Here is an 18,774-nt window from a genome sequence, read left to right on the forward strand (position 1 = left end):
TATTTTTTAAAAACATATTTGATTCATTATTTTTAACTATAAAAACATGCGTTACTTTTGTTTGTAACATTTATTAAAAATTGTACCGTAAATTTCAAATTTAAAAGTTTATATGCTTTCTTAAATAGTTCGTCAACCTGTAGAGGCGTATTAGGATTCAGTGTCATAATTTGAAGTTGCTGCTCCATGACTATGAAATCAGGGATTTAATACCCATCCTTGTTTTAAATAAACTAAATATTTTAATGCGTGGCTTCTAATGGATAGAAATTATTTTATTTGACATTAAATTAAAGTTTAGGGAACTATAAAACACGCTTCTTTAAAGGATCGAACTAAATTGTAAAAACATAATTAAGATGTTATCAAACAACGCTATAAAATTTCATTAGATACCTACTTATACAAGCCAACAAAAATGTGTAAATAAAAGACTAACTACAATATTTCCAGAGATCTCTGACGGGAACGGCCCTGCTCACAATAGGTTTGTTGCGCAAACGCAAAGTGTCATGCCGCTCCAGAGCCCCACGGTTAAACAAGCCCAGTTTCGAGTCCGGGTCGGCTCCGGATCAGGCAGCTTTGTAGGATTGATTTATACGCTTTAATATTTAGAACTAAAAACCGCAGAGACTGAATAACTCTTACTGTTTACTTCCATCATTAACGCGTTAATGGGATTTTGTACTCGCTGGTGAAGAGGATATTGTTATCAGGTAAGACAACTAGGTGCAAGTGCTTTTTGTCCTGCTGCAGTAAAATCGACACGTTGGTTACGTTGTTGCGTCATTTGTCGCGAAAAATTTCCAACGGCGCCAAATCTTGCGGGTATTAGAAGAAGATTAATAGATATTTTGACATTTTATTGGCACAGTAATATTTTTTGTTATAAATATGAACTAAGTCTTAATAACGTAATAATAATGGTTAAGTAAATTAGTACGAAAAATTTTGGACTTATACCGGGTGCGTCTTAAAGTGGTTCACCCCTATAACTTTTATTTTTTCAGATAAAAAAAAATAGATTTTCTATGTTAGTATATGGACATAAATTAGGATTCATTGAGGTATTCAATTGTTTTCAGTCACTTCCTGTTTCAAGAGAAATGACTACAACTTTTGAATATTAAATGGCAATCTCGGTATTTTTTACTTTATTAAAATTAAAATGACACCCTGAATAGAATGACAAATCATATATCAACTTTTGACATTTTTGCATATGGTTTATTTGAAATTGTAACATGCGGTTCATATTGACAATTTGACTCGACATACCATGTCTGTGGTACCAAATTATTCGCAAAAAAATGCTTTTTTCAAATATGCTCGTTCCATGTGAAAAAATTGAGATATGATTAAAAATACGATTTAGGAAAAGACACTAAAAACATTAGGATCAAATCTATTTTTCCATTGCTCCATGAGTAAAAATTAGTGTTTTTAACACAGCCACTCAAGATTGACATTTAAAAACGATGATTTTAAGCGAATATGTCAAAAGTTGTCATATGATATCATTCTATTCAGAGTGTTATTTTCTATCGAATAAAGTAAAAAAATACCGAGGGTGCCATTTAAAAATCAAAAGTTGTTGTCACTTCCGGTGAAACAGAAAGTTGAGAATAATTGAATGCGTCAATCAATCCTAATTTATGTCATATATACTAACATTTATCTGAAAAAATAAAGTCTTAGGGGTGAACCACTTAACCTGAGACTGACTTGGTATACAGTACTACTGTATACCAGGTACAGTACTACTGTATACCATACTACTCCTTTATAACAATTGCGCTAATACCATTACATATTATACTAGTTGCTCAATTGTTTTAAAATTTACCGACAAATATCTACTGCGTTGTTTAAGAATTTATTTAATACACTTGTCCACTAAGATTTTAGTTCTTGATTTCATGGTATGCACTGTATATTTTTTATTTCACAATTAGTCTGGAGATCAGAAATGGAAAGTATTATAAGTAAGAAAGATAGAAAAATATTAAAAGTGAAGGGTATAGTAAGATTCAACTCTATAACCGCAGCAATTTGATAACTGACATTTGCATATCAAATTTTAGGTTATTAGTGGTCCACCACATTTGGTCCACCCTATTTAAACAAATTGAGTTACAATATAATCTAGAACGAGGGGTGTCTCACTGTTGGAATTACATGTACATTTTCTTGACAGTCGCTGGCAGTCTTTGGCAGTCTTACGGCAGTCACCTATAATTACATGGCAGTCATAGGCAGTCGCACGGCAGTCGATCGGCAGTCGCTTGGCAGTCGCTAGGCAGTCGCGGCAGTCATTGGCAGTCGCTAGGCAGTCGCGGCAGTCACTGGCAGTCTCTTGGAATTCAGAAGTCAATCGGCAAATTTCGGGATGTTTTGTATAAAAACTTGTCAATTTTGAAGCAAATATACGGGGTTGTTCACCACATACGACACGGAGTATTGTAGCTAAACGATGAGATTTTTACAAATTTTAAGTTTTGGGTTCGATGTAGGACTATTAGAGGTACAATTTAAAAATAATTTTACAAGATACAGAGTGTCCCAAATAAGTAAAAAATATCAAAGTTGTATTTTTTTTAAATGGAACACCCTGTATATTATTACATTTTTAGTTTCTACGATTAAAATAAAGGTAAATTTGATTAAGATTTATTATACTTAAACCTTACCGTTTTTGAAATACTTTCAATTTTGTGAAATTGCAGTAAAAATTTTGAGGCTTCATTTCTCCAAGGGTATCAAAGTTTTTAATACTAAATATTTACTGAAGTTTATTTACTGATCAGTTATTGTAATACCTTATACAGAGTGTCTAAAAATTTATTTTAAATAATTATTAGCTTCAAACGGCAATAACTTGTTTAATTTAAATAGAACACCCTGTATATTTTACGAGAATCAGATGCACAATTTAATTGTCTATCAAATTATATTATACCATTTTTTGCCTATCTCTTTAAGTTTCCGTAGAAAATGCATTTTCTTGTAATTTAGAACTTATTTATCAATATACCCATGGACTATTGACATTTTAGATTATTTTTAAAGATACCAAATTTTTAAAGAGTACAGATACTAATATTGTCGATATAATTCGTTTATTTCATTAAAAAATAAAAAAACTGTTTAAATATTTTTTAAAGAGGATCAATTATTATGATTCCAGTATTTAAACTACATTAACTGACTGTTTGCGTTGATTAATAATAATTGCTCCAAATACTAAAAAACTGAATTTTGTATGGGCATTAGACAGTGTGATAAAAAGTAACACCTTAAAAATGATATTTCATTTTTTAATAAATGCTTATTTATAACAACAGAGACTTTAATTTGATAACTTATTATTATATTGATTTCTGACTCAAATCCACATTTATTTATAATAATTTATTAACGAACACAATTAAGTATGTAATTAATTAGTATATGGGCGGAAATAATGGTGTTATATTTAATTAATGGTATACTCTTTTATAAAAATTTAAATAGTTTTCTTTTTGCATACAAATGGGCTAGTAATATTATCGTTTTGCTAAAAACGATAATATTACTAGTCTGTACATTTTGTACATTTGTTGCTTTAAAAACAATCTAAAATGTCAATATTCCATACATATATTGATAAATGAGGTCTAAATTATAAGAAAATGCATTTTCTACGAAAACTTGAAGGGATAGGTAAAAAATGGTATAATACTATTTGATAGACAATTTAATTCTGCATCTGATTCTCCTAAAATATAGAGGGCATTCTATTTAAATTAAAGAAGTTATTGCCGTTTGAAGCTAATAATTATGTAAAATAAATTTTTAGACACTCTGTATAAGGTAGTATTATTTTTATTATTGCAACACAATAACTGATCAATAAATAAACTTCATTAAATATTTAGTATTAAAAACACTGATACCCTTGGAGAAATGAAGCTTTAAAATTTTTACTGCAATTTCACAAAATTGAAAATATTTCAAAAACGGTAAGGTTTAAGTATAATAAACCTTAATCAAATTTACCTTTATTTTAATCGTAGAAAGTAAAAATGTAATAATATACAGGGTGTTCCATTCAAAAAAATACAACTTTGATATTTTTTATTTATTTGGGAGACTGTATCTTGTAAAAATACTTTTAAATTGTAGCTCTAATAGTCCTTCAACGAACCCCAAACTTACAATTTGTAAAAATCTCATCGTTTAGCTACAATACTCCGTGTCGTATGTGGTGAACAACCCTGTATATATATATGTTTTTCAATTTAATGTAAAAAAAAACTTGCAGCATAATTCTTGTTTAACAAAATATATATAAAACGACTCATGTGATGATCGGGTTAAAGAAAATTTTCTCGAAAATTTCAGATACATTCAGATAAATTTTTGTTTTATGGTTAATGATGTTAAATTAATTCATAATGACTGCAGTATAATAGATAATGAAAAGCTAACGACTTCAAGGTATATCAAAAATGTTTTGCTTTTGTTTTTTTAACGCTTTTTGGAACAAAATGTTAAACAGAAAAGTTATAGGGAAGGTTAAGAAGCACATTTTAAAATTACTGTAGAGTATACAGGGTACTTCAAAAAATATTTGGATTTGTGATTGTTGATTGTCGTTCGGATATAACATATATTTTTAATGAGAATACTCTATTTTTATTTTAGAATTAGATTCTACGTTCAATTCGGTAACTTTTTTGCATTTCGAAGGTCACAGTACAGTAACTCATGCTAATCATTTTTTAAACATACCCAATTTTATATTAAATTATTATACGAGATCCATGCCTTGCGACCGAGCTTGTGACCCTCGATATGATATTATATATTAAAATTAATAGATTTTGTAATAATTCAATTTGTTTAGAGAAATGTTAGATTTCGATATGGTAAAAATTATCAGTGACGCAAAATTTGTAGATTCTATCAGAAAAAATTATAATACATACTTTTTTACTGGTACGACTAAAGCTTGATTTTCATGCATCCGTTTTCCGACGATACGATGATACGATATTAATTTTATTGGTTGAATTTAAAGGCTTCGATTGGTTAACCGTTTCTAACCAATCAAAGTCTTTAAATTCAACCAATAAAATTAATATCGTATCAACGTATCGTCGGACAACGGATGCATGAAAGTCAAGCTTAATCCCGGTTACAATGCGCGTTTTTGTGGTTGCCGTAGAAACGCGCGGCACCGGCATCGGCCATAAATAAACTACACAGAGCGCCTGCGACGTGCTTTCGGTGCCACCTCGAGCCCGGTGCGTCTCGATCTAGAATCAAGACGCACCAATTAAAGAAATAGACAGTGAAATAGATTAATTATAGTTTATATGTTTTGTATAACATAGGCCTGAATAAGTATAAATAACTATTTTTCTGCAAAATAGAAACCCTGAATAATTTTTAAATTTCTCATTTTTATAAAAAAAATAATTTTTGAAATTTCAACCAAAGAAAAATTTGATAAAAAACGCGCCATAATTAAGCAGCGACTGCGATTTAACTGGTCGCTCTAGCAGTCGAGACGCAGTCGATGCGACTCGATTACAGATGAATTCAGTCCGGACGCACCAACGATTTAGTATTAGTATACAAACTACATACCTGTACCCAAATACGTTTAAAATAAAAATTTAAACGTATTTGCCTGTACCCGATCCTGTACCCTAGAAGTTCCCCATAGTTTGCTTCTGGGGTACAGATACGTTGAAGCAGTTGACAGTCGTAGCTGTCAGTAAGTAAGTAAAAACAAAAACATTACTTTTTATGTTGTTGTATTATTCTGTATGTATTATGAAAACATTTCCAAAACACCTTTTTATGTAGAATTTAATGATTTAAGTATAATTTTTTTAAAGTAGCTGTCAGTAAGTAAGTAAAAACAAAAACATTACTTTTTATGTTGTATTATTCTGTATGTATTATGAAAACATTTCCAAAACACCTTTTTACGTAGAATTTAATGATTTAAGTATAATTTTTTTAAAATTAATAAGTTTCGAGTTATCACTAGAAAAATTAATTTTTTATTTGGGACACTCTGGGAATATTTTTAATTAAATGAAAAGAACTTAAAATTACCTTTCCAAAAATATGCACACTTAATATTTTGTTATAGTCCCCGTGAAATACAGAATTTTTAAAAGTTCGTCACTTTTATCTAGTAGGCTGTGGACCTCTTATTGATGATCTGCCCCTAATCGAAAAACAAAAATTATACAGGGTGTTTTAAAAAATATGTGCCATCTCTCATGGGTAGATTCCTCAAGTAAAAATAAGATTTATTTTTCATACCAACATAGTTCCGATTCTGCTTTGTTTCGTAGCTACAGGATGTTAAAGTCTTAATAATCTTTCGAGTTATTATAATTTCCTTCCGAGTACTTTAAGTGATTTGAATGGAATTTTGAGGGTGTTACTATGCTACATATTTTAATGCTAAAAAAGTGTTAATAAATGCATCAGGGACGTGCATATGGGTTATCACTGGGATATTTTCAAAAAAAAACATGTGCCACTGACTTTTTTCGTTTGATATCTAAATTGTGTAGACCGTTCAATGCCAATTAAAAGTTATCTCTTGATAATTTGCCCATTTCGGCCTCCTGGATGAGATAAACGCAATTTTATTAATCACAATTAATAAAATTAATAAATTATATTTTTACCTAATTTATTATTAAATATTATTACTGTTAGTTATCATTACCATTAGTCCAACATACAGCAATTTCAAATAAAAAAATAATGATATTTAAGATAATTATTACAAAAAAAAATAATTTTAAAATTTTTAACACCCTGTAATTATGAAACTATGCATTTCCATAGCAATGTTTATAATAACTTTTCATATTTTTTGATGAGGAATCAAAAAGTACTTTTTAAAACTTTTGCAAGTTAATGATATTAAATTTTTATAAAGGTTGCTATTAGACTTGAATCAAATGAAAAGCGAAATGGACAAAATATGAAGAGACAACTTTTAATCGGCATTAAACGGCTTACACTATTGCGCTAACAAGAGAAGAAAAAGGCAGTGGCGTACATGCTTTTTTTAGAAAAATATTCCAGAGAAAACCCGTATGCACGTCCCTGGTGAATATGTTGACACTTTTTTAGCGTTAAAATATATCGCATTAATAGTAACTTTTACCCTCAAAATTTCATTCGAATCGCTAAAAGCATTTGGAAGAAAATTACAATAAATCGAAAAAATATTAAGACTTTAACACCCTCTAGGTACAAAACAAAGCAGAATCGGACCTATGTTGGTATGAAAAATAAATCTTATTTTTACGTGAGGAATCTGCCCACGAAAGATGGCACATGCTTTTTGAAACACCCGCTATATACAGGGTATCCCAGAAATAGTGCAACTAATTCAACTGGTAGTATAGTTCAACCCAAGAAACACGCCTATGAGGTTTTTTTCACGAAAATTTTTTTTTTCAAAATTCGAAATTTTTTGAAAAATTTTTTGGATTTTTTTTTAGTTTTTAATTAAAAAACATAATTTCTTGATAATATGGCAACATTGGTAGCATAGGTATAGATTAAATTTACAAGAAAAAAAAATCCAGAAAAGATCCTGCGATTCTCAAAATTTTAGCAAAAAATCATGTTTTTTCGAAATTTTCAAAGTAAAATAACTCCGTTATTTTGGACTTATTTGAAAAATGAAAAATTGGCGCCGGGAGGCACGTATAGCCGCCCATACTAAAATATGTCAATATCTCGAAAACTGCGACTTTGACTGATTTTGATGTTATTACAAATTTTGTTGCAAATATTATTCCTAATCTTAATTTGAAAACCGCGTTTCGCTAGCTACTGTAATTTTGGAGTTACGATTTTTTTAAATTTTTAACCCCTATACCCCCTTACCAACCACCCACCCCCACCAAAAACTAATGGCCAGATTCTCGGGTGCCACAGTATTTTTGTGCCAAATATGGTTAAAATCGGTTCAGCGGTTTTTGAGTTATCGTGTTACAGACGGCAGACAGACAGACAGACAGACAGACAGACACCACGAAAATATTTTGTATTTAGGTCATTTATGACCCAAATAACTCATTTTGAGTGAATATAAAAAAAAATTTTTTGCGGATCCTAATAGCCTATTGGTATGGTCGACTAAAAAGAGAAAATATGTTTTTTTTTGTCGAGATTTACCACCCCTTAAAATACTTGCACTTATTTCTGGGACACCCTGTATATTCGAAAAAACCGAAAACGAAAACATATTTTTCCAGCAAGACAAGGCACCGCCTCAGAATGGTGAAGTTATCAGCAAATTTTTGCAGCCAATTTCGAGAATAATTAAATAGCTAACCAAGATCCCAGGCGTTGGATATCGAGGCCGGCGCGGCGGACTTATTTCCTATGGATTTTTATTTTTGCGGAAGAATAAAGGTTCTTATTTTTAAATTGCCCATATATAATCTAGGTAAGAATTAGAACTACTTATGCGAGGGTATCTTTCATCCCCACTGAGTTAATTAATTCCGCGAGAAATGTTCAAAAACGGCCCCGTCTGTCCATAACAGAAGACGGTTGACATATCGAACAACCAAAATCTCAAATCTTGGTTTGATATTAATTTTTATTGTTATTAGATATAATTTAAATGTGTTGATGTTGTTAATTGATTAAAAAGAAAAGAACCGCATACCTGGGGCACATAATGCGAAACCCCAAATATCAATTCTTGCATTTGTTGATAGAAGGCAAGATCGATGGCCGGAGGGATATCGGAAGGAAGAAAATGTCTTGGCTGAGGAATATTAGACAGTGGACAGGGCTACTCGATGTTCGGTCGTTAATACACACCGCCCGGAACAGAGAAGCAATGGAAAATGTTATCGCATCATCATCCATTAATCCATTAATGGATCTGCACTAGAAGATGAAGATGTTGTTAAATGTAATTTAAATTGTTAGAAAATTCTGCATCTGTCATTGCAAATATTATTCCGCCGTTCAAAGCCTACTTATTCAAAGTGGGCGAATTTTTACAAACTGTATATCTCGAGAGAAGAGGAATCGAGCAAAATATCAAGTTAAATTATTTTCAATGAATTAAAAATATACAGGGTGTCCCATATAAAAAATCAAATTTTCTATTCATAATTCCTAAATTGTTAATTTAAAAAAAATATTCTTAAACCATTAAATACTACATAAAAAGATGCTTTGGAAATATTTTCATAAAAATACAAAATTTTCTGTAGCACAAAAAAGTTACAGTGATTTGTTAAAAATGCACTTTTTTGAAAAACATCCCGTAATTCTGAAACGGTAACAGATATCTATGTCCGGTTTTCACCGTCATGTTTTTGATAAAATTAAGCTCCAGACACCTATATTAGTCTTCGTCTATCTCCTACAGAAAAGGGTGTTTCCCTTTAAAAGCGTCCAATTTGGCCCACCCTGTTGATGTGTTGATAAATAATATATGTCAAGGGTCGACACAGGCCCGGAACTTAAGATACCGCTGAGCCGGCAGTCGTTGGCAGTCCCTGGCAGTCGTTGGCAGTCGTTAGCCGTCGCTGGCAGTATTTGGCAGTCACTGGCAGTCGTCGGCAGTCACTGTCAGTCTTGTATAAAATGACATTTTGGCAATACCTGTGCATTTTTTACCCTAGTGAGACACCCCTCGATTTAGACATAATTAATGAAATAATACAGAATGTAAATTAACGCGAAAAATAGTGGAGTATTTTCTATATAAATTTTCGAATATCTTGATGATGTCGATTTAACCCTCAACTGGCGTGGTGGGGTCCAGCGGATCCCAAGCACTATTTAAACCTCTGTAAAATGTTTACGTTTAAGAATTAGGCATCGCCGTGCCACTTACCTTTAAGTTAGTGTACCAATATGCAACTGTTAAAGGCGCACTTGATTTTATCAAGTGTTCCTACCAGCGAGGGCCAAAGTTTCATTGGGGTCTGTGTGACACCACCACGCCAAGAATGTTACAATATTAGGAGGCTAGTCTAAAAAGTGTGCCTCACTGGGACGCTAATTTTGAGGAAGCATTAATTGAGTGGTTTGATGAACCTAAAGAGGCTTAAGTGAGATGAAGACCATCGAGACATTGATTTTTCTCCGAAGAGTAACCATAACTCCGATTCTGAATCTCTTACTTATAGAAGAGAGAAAATTGAATAATCAATACCAGAAAAGAAAGATGTGGTATATGGCACCATATGTCAATGAAGAAATGACAAAAAAAAAACAAAAATCTCATGAATCAAGTGTGCACGATCCATGTGCGGCAAATGCAGATCCTATATTAGCATGAACTGTATTTGAAAAAGTTATGTACATTCAAGGTTTGCAGTTTTGTTGAAAATAATTTATGTTTATTACTTTAGCTTCACATTTCAGTTGCTTGTACTTTTAATAATACGGTAAAATCATAAAATATATATGTTTTTAATTTCTATGGGTTTCTTAGCCAAGTTATATTTCTGTTGTCAAAAGTTCCTAAAAGATGCGCTTTACTTTATTTTTGTGTCCATTCTTATTAATTTGTTGAAAATTAATGAAATTGTTGGTTCACAAGTTTGAATATATTGTAAACAGTGTTAAAATAACAAGCTTTTTATAAAATCTCTTCATCATGTATTTTAAACTGAAAAAAAAATGGGGTCCGGCGGACCCCAGCAAGCCATAAGCGTTACAAAAATTCACCACGCCAGTTGAAGGTTAAATATTATTAAAAAAATTAACAAATTTCCAAATTTTACCATAATATTATCAATATCTTTACCAAATCGAATTCATGTATATCATTGATGTATATAACACAACTTCAAAATTATAGTTTTAAAATAATCGATGCTTCATATGCATATTAAAATTAATATTGCATAGTTAAACAAAGGATTGTCCCTCTATTTCATAAGCAGTATTGTATTTTGCTCCTTTTAACGAAATAGAAATAACGGTTGTTTTTAACTGATACAATAATATTAACTTATACAATAATGGTCCACACACTGTTGAATAATGGCGCTATCGTATTAACAACGAAACTCTATTAATATATTTTATAATGAGTACTATTCTCTTTTAGGCTACATATGAATAATAAAAACAAATTGCATACTGCCGTAAAATGAATTCAAGCTTTCATTACCTCAAATTAAAGCATGCCAAACCAAAATTGGCTTTGGTTTTCCACCACGTGTCCCCTTAACTGTGTTGAAAAATAAGGCACATTTGAGTTTCCAAATTTGAAACTATGGCAACGCCATCTGACAGTCCAATAGAAGAAGTAGTGTTTGAAATTGAACCGTCCAGGGTACCAAAGCCCATTCCAGTGGCCCTAGAAGATTTATGCAGACTTACGAAGTTTACAAGACAAGAAATCAGAATTATGTACAGGGGGTTTAAGACGGTAAGTGAATAGTACTAATAGCAATTTAGAGAACTTTTAGATTTAAAAAATATACCGGGTGCGTCTCAAAAGTGGCTCATCCCTAGAACTTTTTTTATTTGTTCAGATAAAAATAAGTGACTTGGTATGTTAGTATATGACATAAATTAGGATTGATTGACGTATTCAATTATTTTTGGTCACTTCCTGTTTCTTCCTGTTTTACCGGAAATGACTAGAACTTTTGATTTTTAAATGGCACCCTCGGCCTCGGTATCTTTTTACTTTATTCGATAAAAAATGACACCCTGAGTAGAATGACATATCATATGTCAACTTTTTACATATTCGCTTAAAACAAAACTGTATTTTAAATATCAATCTAAAGTGTCATGACTGTGTCAAAAACACTAATTTTTAATCCAGGAGCTTTGGAAAAATAGATTTGATTTGATGTTTTTAGTGTTTTGTCCTGGTCGGTTATAAGATGCCCATATCGTATTTTTAATCTTATCTCAATTTTTTTAAATGGAATGAGGGTGGCTTATTAGCATATTTCGAAAAAGCATTTTTTGCGAATAATTTGGTACCACACTTGGTATTTCGAGTGAAATTATCGTTATGAATCGCATGTTGCAATTTCATATAAACCTTATCCGAAAATGTTAAAATTTTACATATGATATGTCAATAAAAAAAAATACCAAGGGTGCCATTTAAAAATCAAAAGTTGTGGTAATTTCCGGTGAAATAGGAAGTGACCGAAAATAATTGAGTACGTCAATCAATCCTAATTTAGATTATATACTAAATAAATAAATGCCTTTATTGTCAAAAAATTTTAAAATTTGTAGACAAAGGAAAACTAAAAAAACAAAGTAAACAAACAAGGTACAAACAAACAAACAAAAGATAATCCAAAACATTACACAAATAACAACCAAACAACACTAACAACCAACTAACATACCAAATGTCGATTTTTTATCTGATATTTATTTATTTTATTATTATCTGATACATTTATTGAAATTTTTGTACAAAAGCATTTATATCAAATATATATATAAACTTATTAAATTGAATAACTTTACAAGAGAAGGATTTAATTAAGCATTTTTGCATTTTTTTAATTTGTATCGCCTATCTTTTAGAAAAACTAGAATCTGTGTATAGCATCTTTAGTATTATAAAAAAGTAACACAGTGATGTGAAAACTGCATCTTTGTATATGTTGGAGGCAGATGCCGAAAATTAGACATATGGCGATTATAATTAAATATACCTAGCTATATCCACAATGTTACGCGGAAGAGTTTTGATTGCATTGGTTTCAACTTCTATGCGGAGGGTGTTAATCTTTTGTTGTTATATTATACCAAAAAAAAAAAAAGATTAACCCCCTGGCAAGTTTAGTATGGACAAATCGTTATATGTCTAATTATTTTGGACATTGACCGAAATTTGGCATCTGCCTCCAACATATATACTCATAAACGAGAAATCCACAAAACACACAAAAATGGGACACCCTGTAATTATTTTTACGAATTTCTATTATTTGAGGGGATCTACTAGACAAATGTAGTCAAAGTAGTTTGCAATGGTCTTCCTAGTAGATGAAGAGCCACCAAAGAAAAAAAAATTCTGAATTTACCAAAACCAGTTTTTAGATAGTTGATTAGAGTAGTTATGTATGTACAGGGTGTCCCACTAAGAATAGCTCTCGGCTGTATCTCGGAAAGTATTAGCCGTAGGGGCTGCGGAAAAAATATTTATAACTAAAGAGGCTATGAGAAATTGCTGGAAATTATTTTCAAGTTTGTAGAACGACCGCTAGGGGGCGCAACTGCAACAAAAAATAAGAAAATGGAGTTTTTACACCATTTTGACTAAATAAGGTATACTATAAGTCATAGCTTCATAATCTTCAGTAAATTTTGAATATATTTTGTTAGAGCGATTTTCCCCTATCTACCAAAATAAAGTGGTGGGGGAAGGTTAGATCTGTTTTTATTTAAATATTAATAACTCTGGACTGGATGATCGAAATCCAACAACCTAGGGCTCGTTTAAAAGAGCGTTTCTTATTCTATATTATACCATATAAACAATAATAATATGCTTTTGAACGTAGACGCTAGGGGGCGTTGTCTTACAAACAAACTAAAAATTTAACAAACATTGCGCGTTTTTTCAAAAACATTAAATGCAATAGTATATGTAATTTTAACTGTTAGTAAAGAGTAGCAAAAACCGCATCTTGATATCTTCTTTCAAACCGAAGATATTAGCAAAATTATAATAAATACCAAAAAATAAGCCCTTAATTATCTTATTTTTACAACACGGTATCAGTAGCCCTCCTGATTATGCCCATTCCAATAAAAAATAAGATAGAAACAGTTAGTTAATTTTCAAATCGACGAAGTACCATAATACCACAGGTATTATTAATATCTAATAATTAAGATATTAATAACAGTGAACAAGAAACGATGATTCAGTGAAGTCATGGTAGGCTTTGGAAAAAAGTTGCTTTTCACGTAATAGTATAAACAATTTTTATTAGATGAACATTTTGATAGTCTTAGCAGCGTTTTTTATCTTTTGATTGCTTTTTCAAAATGCCAACAACTTCAACTACTTCAAATAATGAAGGTATTTTAAAAAAAGCAATTAAAAGATAAAAAACGCTGCTAAGACTATCAAAATGTTGATCTAATAAAAGAAAATCCAAAATTTACTGAAGATTATGAAGCTATTATTTATAGTGCCCATTATCTAGGCAAAATTCTGTAAAAATTCTATTTTCTTATTTTCCACAGCAGTTGCGCCCCCTAGCGGCCGTTTTACAAACTTGAAAATAATTTCCAGCAATTTCTCATAGCCCCTTTAGTTATAAATATTTTTTTCCGTAAGCCCTACGGCTAATACTTTCCGAGATACAGCCGAGAGCTATTCTTAGTGGGACACCCGGTACATATACCGCTGTCAGTCAAGCGAAAATTAGAACAGAAACTGCTAGGACGTGGTCAAAGTTGTGAAGATAACTTAGGTAATGCAACCAATTTACTAAGGCTGAAAATCGTTATACATTATTATATATTATACACAAATAATGGCAATGTTAGTCAGTCAGCTGAATAGCGGAACAGTGCTGGTCAGTCGTCCCCAATATAGGTAAAAAAATAATTATATATAATTTATATAATAATAATAATTTAAATTTTGACATTGATCGATGTCCGCCAATAAAATTATGACCCCCAATCAAATATTAATAAATATTAATCAATATATTATTTTTTTTACGTATATTCAGCTGACTGACTAACATTGCCGTTATTTATGTATAATATATAATACTGAAAATCGCAGCCTTAGTAAATTCGTTGCATTACCTAAGTTATCTTCACAACTTTGACCACATCCCCGAGGTTCCTGTTCTGACTGACTGACCGTGGTATATGTATGTACATAACTACTGTATTCAACTGTCTAAAAATTGGTAAATTCTTTGGTAAATTCAGAATTTTTTTTCGGCGCTGCCTCTTAGACTATAGGGGTGGCTGCTCGATAGTTGCTCAAGATACATAAATAATTTTATTTAAATAGATAAAGCTCCGGTAATGTCTAGATATTGTACCAGGTTGTTTTCGAACTAGCATCAGGTAAACTCGGCGGGGGACTAAACTTGCAACTTTACTTTTATTTTTACAAAGTATTAACAGAAATCCTTCGTTATAAGTTTTTATAATTTAGTATAAATACAATGCTGATTATATTAAAATCAAACAAAATATTACAATAAGTTTTGCATTTTAAAATAGAAAACTTTATACTAAGTTTCTTTTTGTAGAGAATAGAGGTTTCAATTTAAAATAGCAGTAGTGTGCATATAATGCCCACAAAAGGCGTTGTTGCCTACCCCCAGTCAAAATCCTATTTTTATTCCCAGAAATAAGTGCAAGTATTTTAAGGGGTGGTAGATCTCGATAAAAGAAACATATTTTCTCTTTATGGTTTTTCAAATAAGTCCAAAATAACGGAGTTATTTTACTTTAAAAATTTAAAAAAAAATGATTTTTTGCTAAAATTTTGAGACAAAATAACGGAGTTATTTTACTTTGAAAATTTCCAAAAAAATGATTTTTTGCTAAAATTTTGAGAACCACTGGATCTTTTCTGGATTTTCATTCTTGTAAATTTAATCTAATACCTATGTTGCCAAATGATCAAGAAATTATGTTTTTAACTAAAAACTAAATAAAAATCCAAAAAATTTTTCAAAAAATTTCGAATTTTCAAGAAAAAAATTTCGCGAAAAAAACCTCAGGCGTGTTTCTGGCGTTGAACTATAACTAACAGTTAAAATACTTGCACTTATTTCTGGGACGCCCTGTATAATCTACGTATTACCTATAATATATTTAAATTATTTTTGAACCGTTATCGCGGAATTGCGTATAAAATATTTCTCAAATAGGTTAAATTGAATCAGATAATATAAATAAGAAAAAATGTATTGTAAATTTTAATACCTTGGTTAAAATTTGTATTTTCTATAGACCATTGCAACGAGATCGGCATCCGATAATTAGCAGTCAGGTTATTTTACAATTTATTTGGTAACTGTTTTATAGTAATTTTCTTATATTATATGCCTATAAATTTTTAATGGCCAAAAATTATAATTGGTTTCACGTTTTTAAACTTTTTTTAATTGGAGCAGCCGACCGAGGCCACCTTTAATATACAAATTTTTTATTTAAATTTTTCCACTGTGATAGTTCGTATGACATACCAAAATATTTGTGTTGGTTGGTATGATAATTTTATTTTTTATTATTTTTTTATTCAGTAAATAAGGAATACTATTCTTGCTATTTAGAATGGTATTAAATTTGTTAGTATAAGTTTTTTGACAAGAAATCAGTCATTTACTGTAATACACCAATACCAGTGCCCTCTGTGGTGGAATGAGAAAAAAATAATACATATTTTATTTTAATTATTTTCAGGAATGTCCGGAAGGTGTTGTTCATGAAGATAGCTTTAAGGAAATCTATTCCAAATTCTTCCCGCATGGAAGTAAGTATGTATAGTAGACGCCACGAATGTTTGTGGAGTGATTCATCGGTCGCAACCATGTGAACTAATCTGTTCAACGTCACTTAAAACTTAATTCCAGTGCCGTGGTGTTTCAAGTCATATAATAATCAATATATAATCTGTTGTAATTTGTTTTTTAACTGTCAACCTCTTGTCAAAACATATATTTGGTTATAAATATAAAATGGAATGCCCCATTGGTCGCACTGCAAGCACACCAATGGACTGACGCACAAAAACGAATCAATTAAAGAAACGCGATATAGTATCGTCTTTGTCAATCACGCTAACATTTTAGAATAAATAGGAGGATCGTAGGCAGATGATTAGACCGGGCCTTTAAAAACCTACGCCTGCGGTAAAAATTTACGTTTTTAATGTAAAAATGATAGCGCGCGTGTCTATTCTAACTTCATCAAGCGATGAATCACTCCCAAACATTCGTGGCATTTACTATAGTAAAGAGTTGAAGATATTACATTCCTTAATTTACAAAACCAACAGTTTAAATGACAAAGAAATAAAACTATACCATTTTTTTAGATGCTACTTTATACGCCCATTACGTGTTCAAGGCATTTGATGTTAATTGCAATGGAGCAATTAGTTTTAGGGTAAGTAAATTACAAAAAGTTTGACAGATATTTCAATTTTAATACAATACGTAAAATTTCCTTAAGTCTAGTTGACACGGTCAAAATTCATTTGGATGCCGCTAGAATCGTATCAACCGATTTTAAATCAGTTGGTACGGTCCAAACAGCATTCAAGTGTTTTCCATCCAAATAAGCATTGACCGTGTTAACAAGGCTTTATAGGCCAATCAAATTAGAGGGTTCACTTGGAAAAAAAGTGTTGGAAAACTAATTATGGTCTCGATTTGTTCAGTTGACATGAAAGTAAGATCCGACCGAGATCTCGGTCTCGGTCTCGGTTACAGTAATTTTCAGCTATTTCACATGCCGAGATCTTGGTATCGTTCTCGGCATAAAAAGGCCTGCATTATCGGCCACGGCCGAGAGTGCTCACAATCGTCAAATTAGTTTATTTTTGAGAGTATCGCTCCACATATCGATGCGTGGATGAATGAAATACTCTTCCGAAGTCGAAAAAAATAAGAATGGTTCAATCTGATCCATATATGATCTGATTGAATCACGAGGGGGATTTCCCTGACGGCTAAAGAATCGCCTTCAACGAAATGTTAGATGTTAGTGTCTTATTAATGTAAGTTTTATAAATTTAACAGAATTGTTCTTTTATATGAGTTACTCGTTTATCACACTAATAAGTAAAATTTTTGAAACCAGCAGCTTGTAAAATTCTAGTCTGCACCACCAACAAGCTTCTATTTAGAAATAATATGATGAAACACTGCATAATTTGAAAAAATGCAATGCCGAAAAAATACTTTTTAGCCTATAACATAGGACATAGACTAAAAAAGTAATTTTATATGTATTAAATTCCAATAAATCCTTTTCTGCATGAAAATAACGTTTTTATTACATTATTATCATATTTTTTTTTCTATAATAAACTATTAAATAAATACTGCATTATGTCTCGGTCTCGGACTCGTTCTCGGCCGAGAATTTATTTTTTTCTCGGTCTCAGTCTCGGCCGAGACTAAAAATTCAGGTTCGGTCGGACCTTACATGAAAGATAAGTATACTAGTTTTGGACGGTTGCTCGACCGCCGCTCGACTTAGGAGTACCAAAAGATGGTATAATTCTTTGACTTTTTTTAGATTGTTTCTATAGTCAATATTATATATATATATAGCCAATATTTTGATATTACAAAAATTAAAGAACAATTAATTATGCGTATAATGAGTATCAATTCGTTCAATCCGGTCGAGTACTATGGAAGAAATCGCACGATGAAGAATGGTGATATTTACCTATGATGCTGATAAACACATTAAAGTGACATTCAAACGTTCGTCACACGGAAACGATCATTCTAATAAAAAACCGTACAATAAAAGTTACTGAGCACAAAATAAGAATTGTACATCAAGTGATACATGTCGAGAAAATAAAAATTTTCGCGTTTCGTCGTCCAACACTTCTGCGTGGAATGAGTATCAATTCGCTCAATTCGATTCAGCTGTATAGCCAAAACTGATGCTTTAAGTTAATTTCTACTAGTTTTACCGCTTCAAAAGGGCATTTCTTATCCAACGACCATGATAAGAAACGTCTAATTAGCTTGCTTTATAAAAAGTTAG

At 31.2% G+C, this 18,774-nt stretch overlaps 1 protein-coding gene across 1 annotated transcript in view; it reads left to right on the forward strand.

The window, feature by feature from the left end:
* Positions 1 to 566: 566 nt before the first annotated feature.
* LOC115889798 (Kv channel-interacting protein 1) overlaps positions 567 to 18,774 on the forward strand; it is a 41,296-nt gene continuing 23,088 nt past the window's right edge. Inside the window, exons 1-4 of the mRNA XM_030909877.1 lie at positions 567 to 716; positions 11,120 to 11,443; positions 16,447 to 16,516; positions 17,081 to 17,151. Of these exons, the coding sequence (XP_030765737.1) occupies positions 11,288 to 11,443; positions 16,447 to 16,516; positions 17,081 to 17,151 (297 nt within the window). The 5' untranslated portion in view covers positions 567 to 716; positions 11,120 to 11,287. The remainder of the gene's footprint in view (positions 717 to 11,119; positions 11,444 to 16,446; positions 16,517 to 17,080; positions 17,152 to 18,774) is intronic.

This window comes from Sitophilus oryzae, unplaced genomic scaffold (assembly GCF_002938485.1).
Source record: "Sitophilus oryzae breed Bouriz unplaced genomic scaffold, Soryzae_2.0 scaffold_1177_pilon_pilon, whole genome shotgun sequence".
NCBI lineage: Eukaryota > Metazoa > Arthropoda > Insecta > Coleoptera > Curculionidae > Sitophilus > Sitophilus oryzae.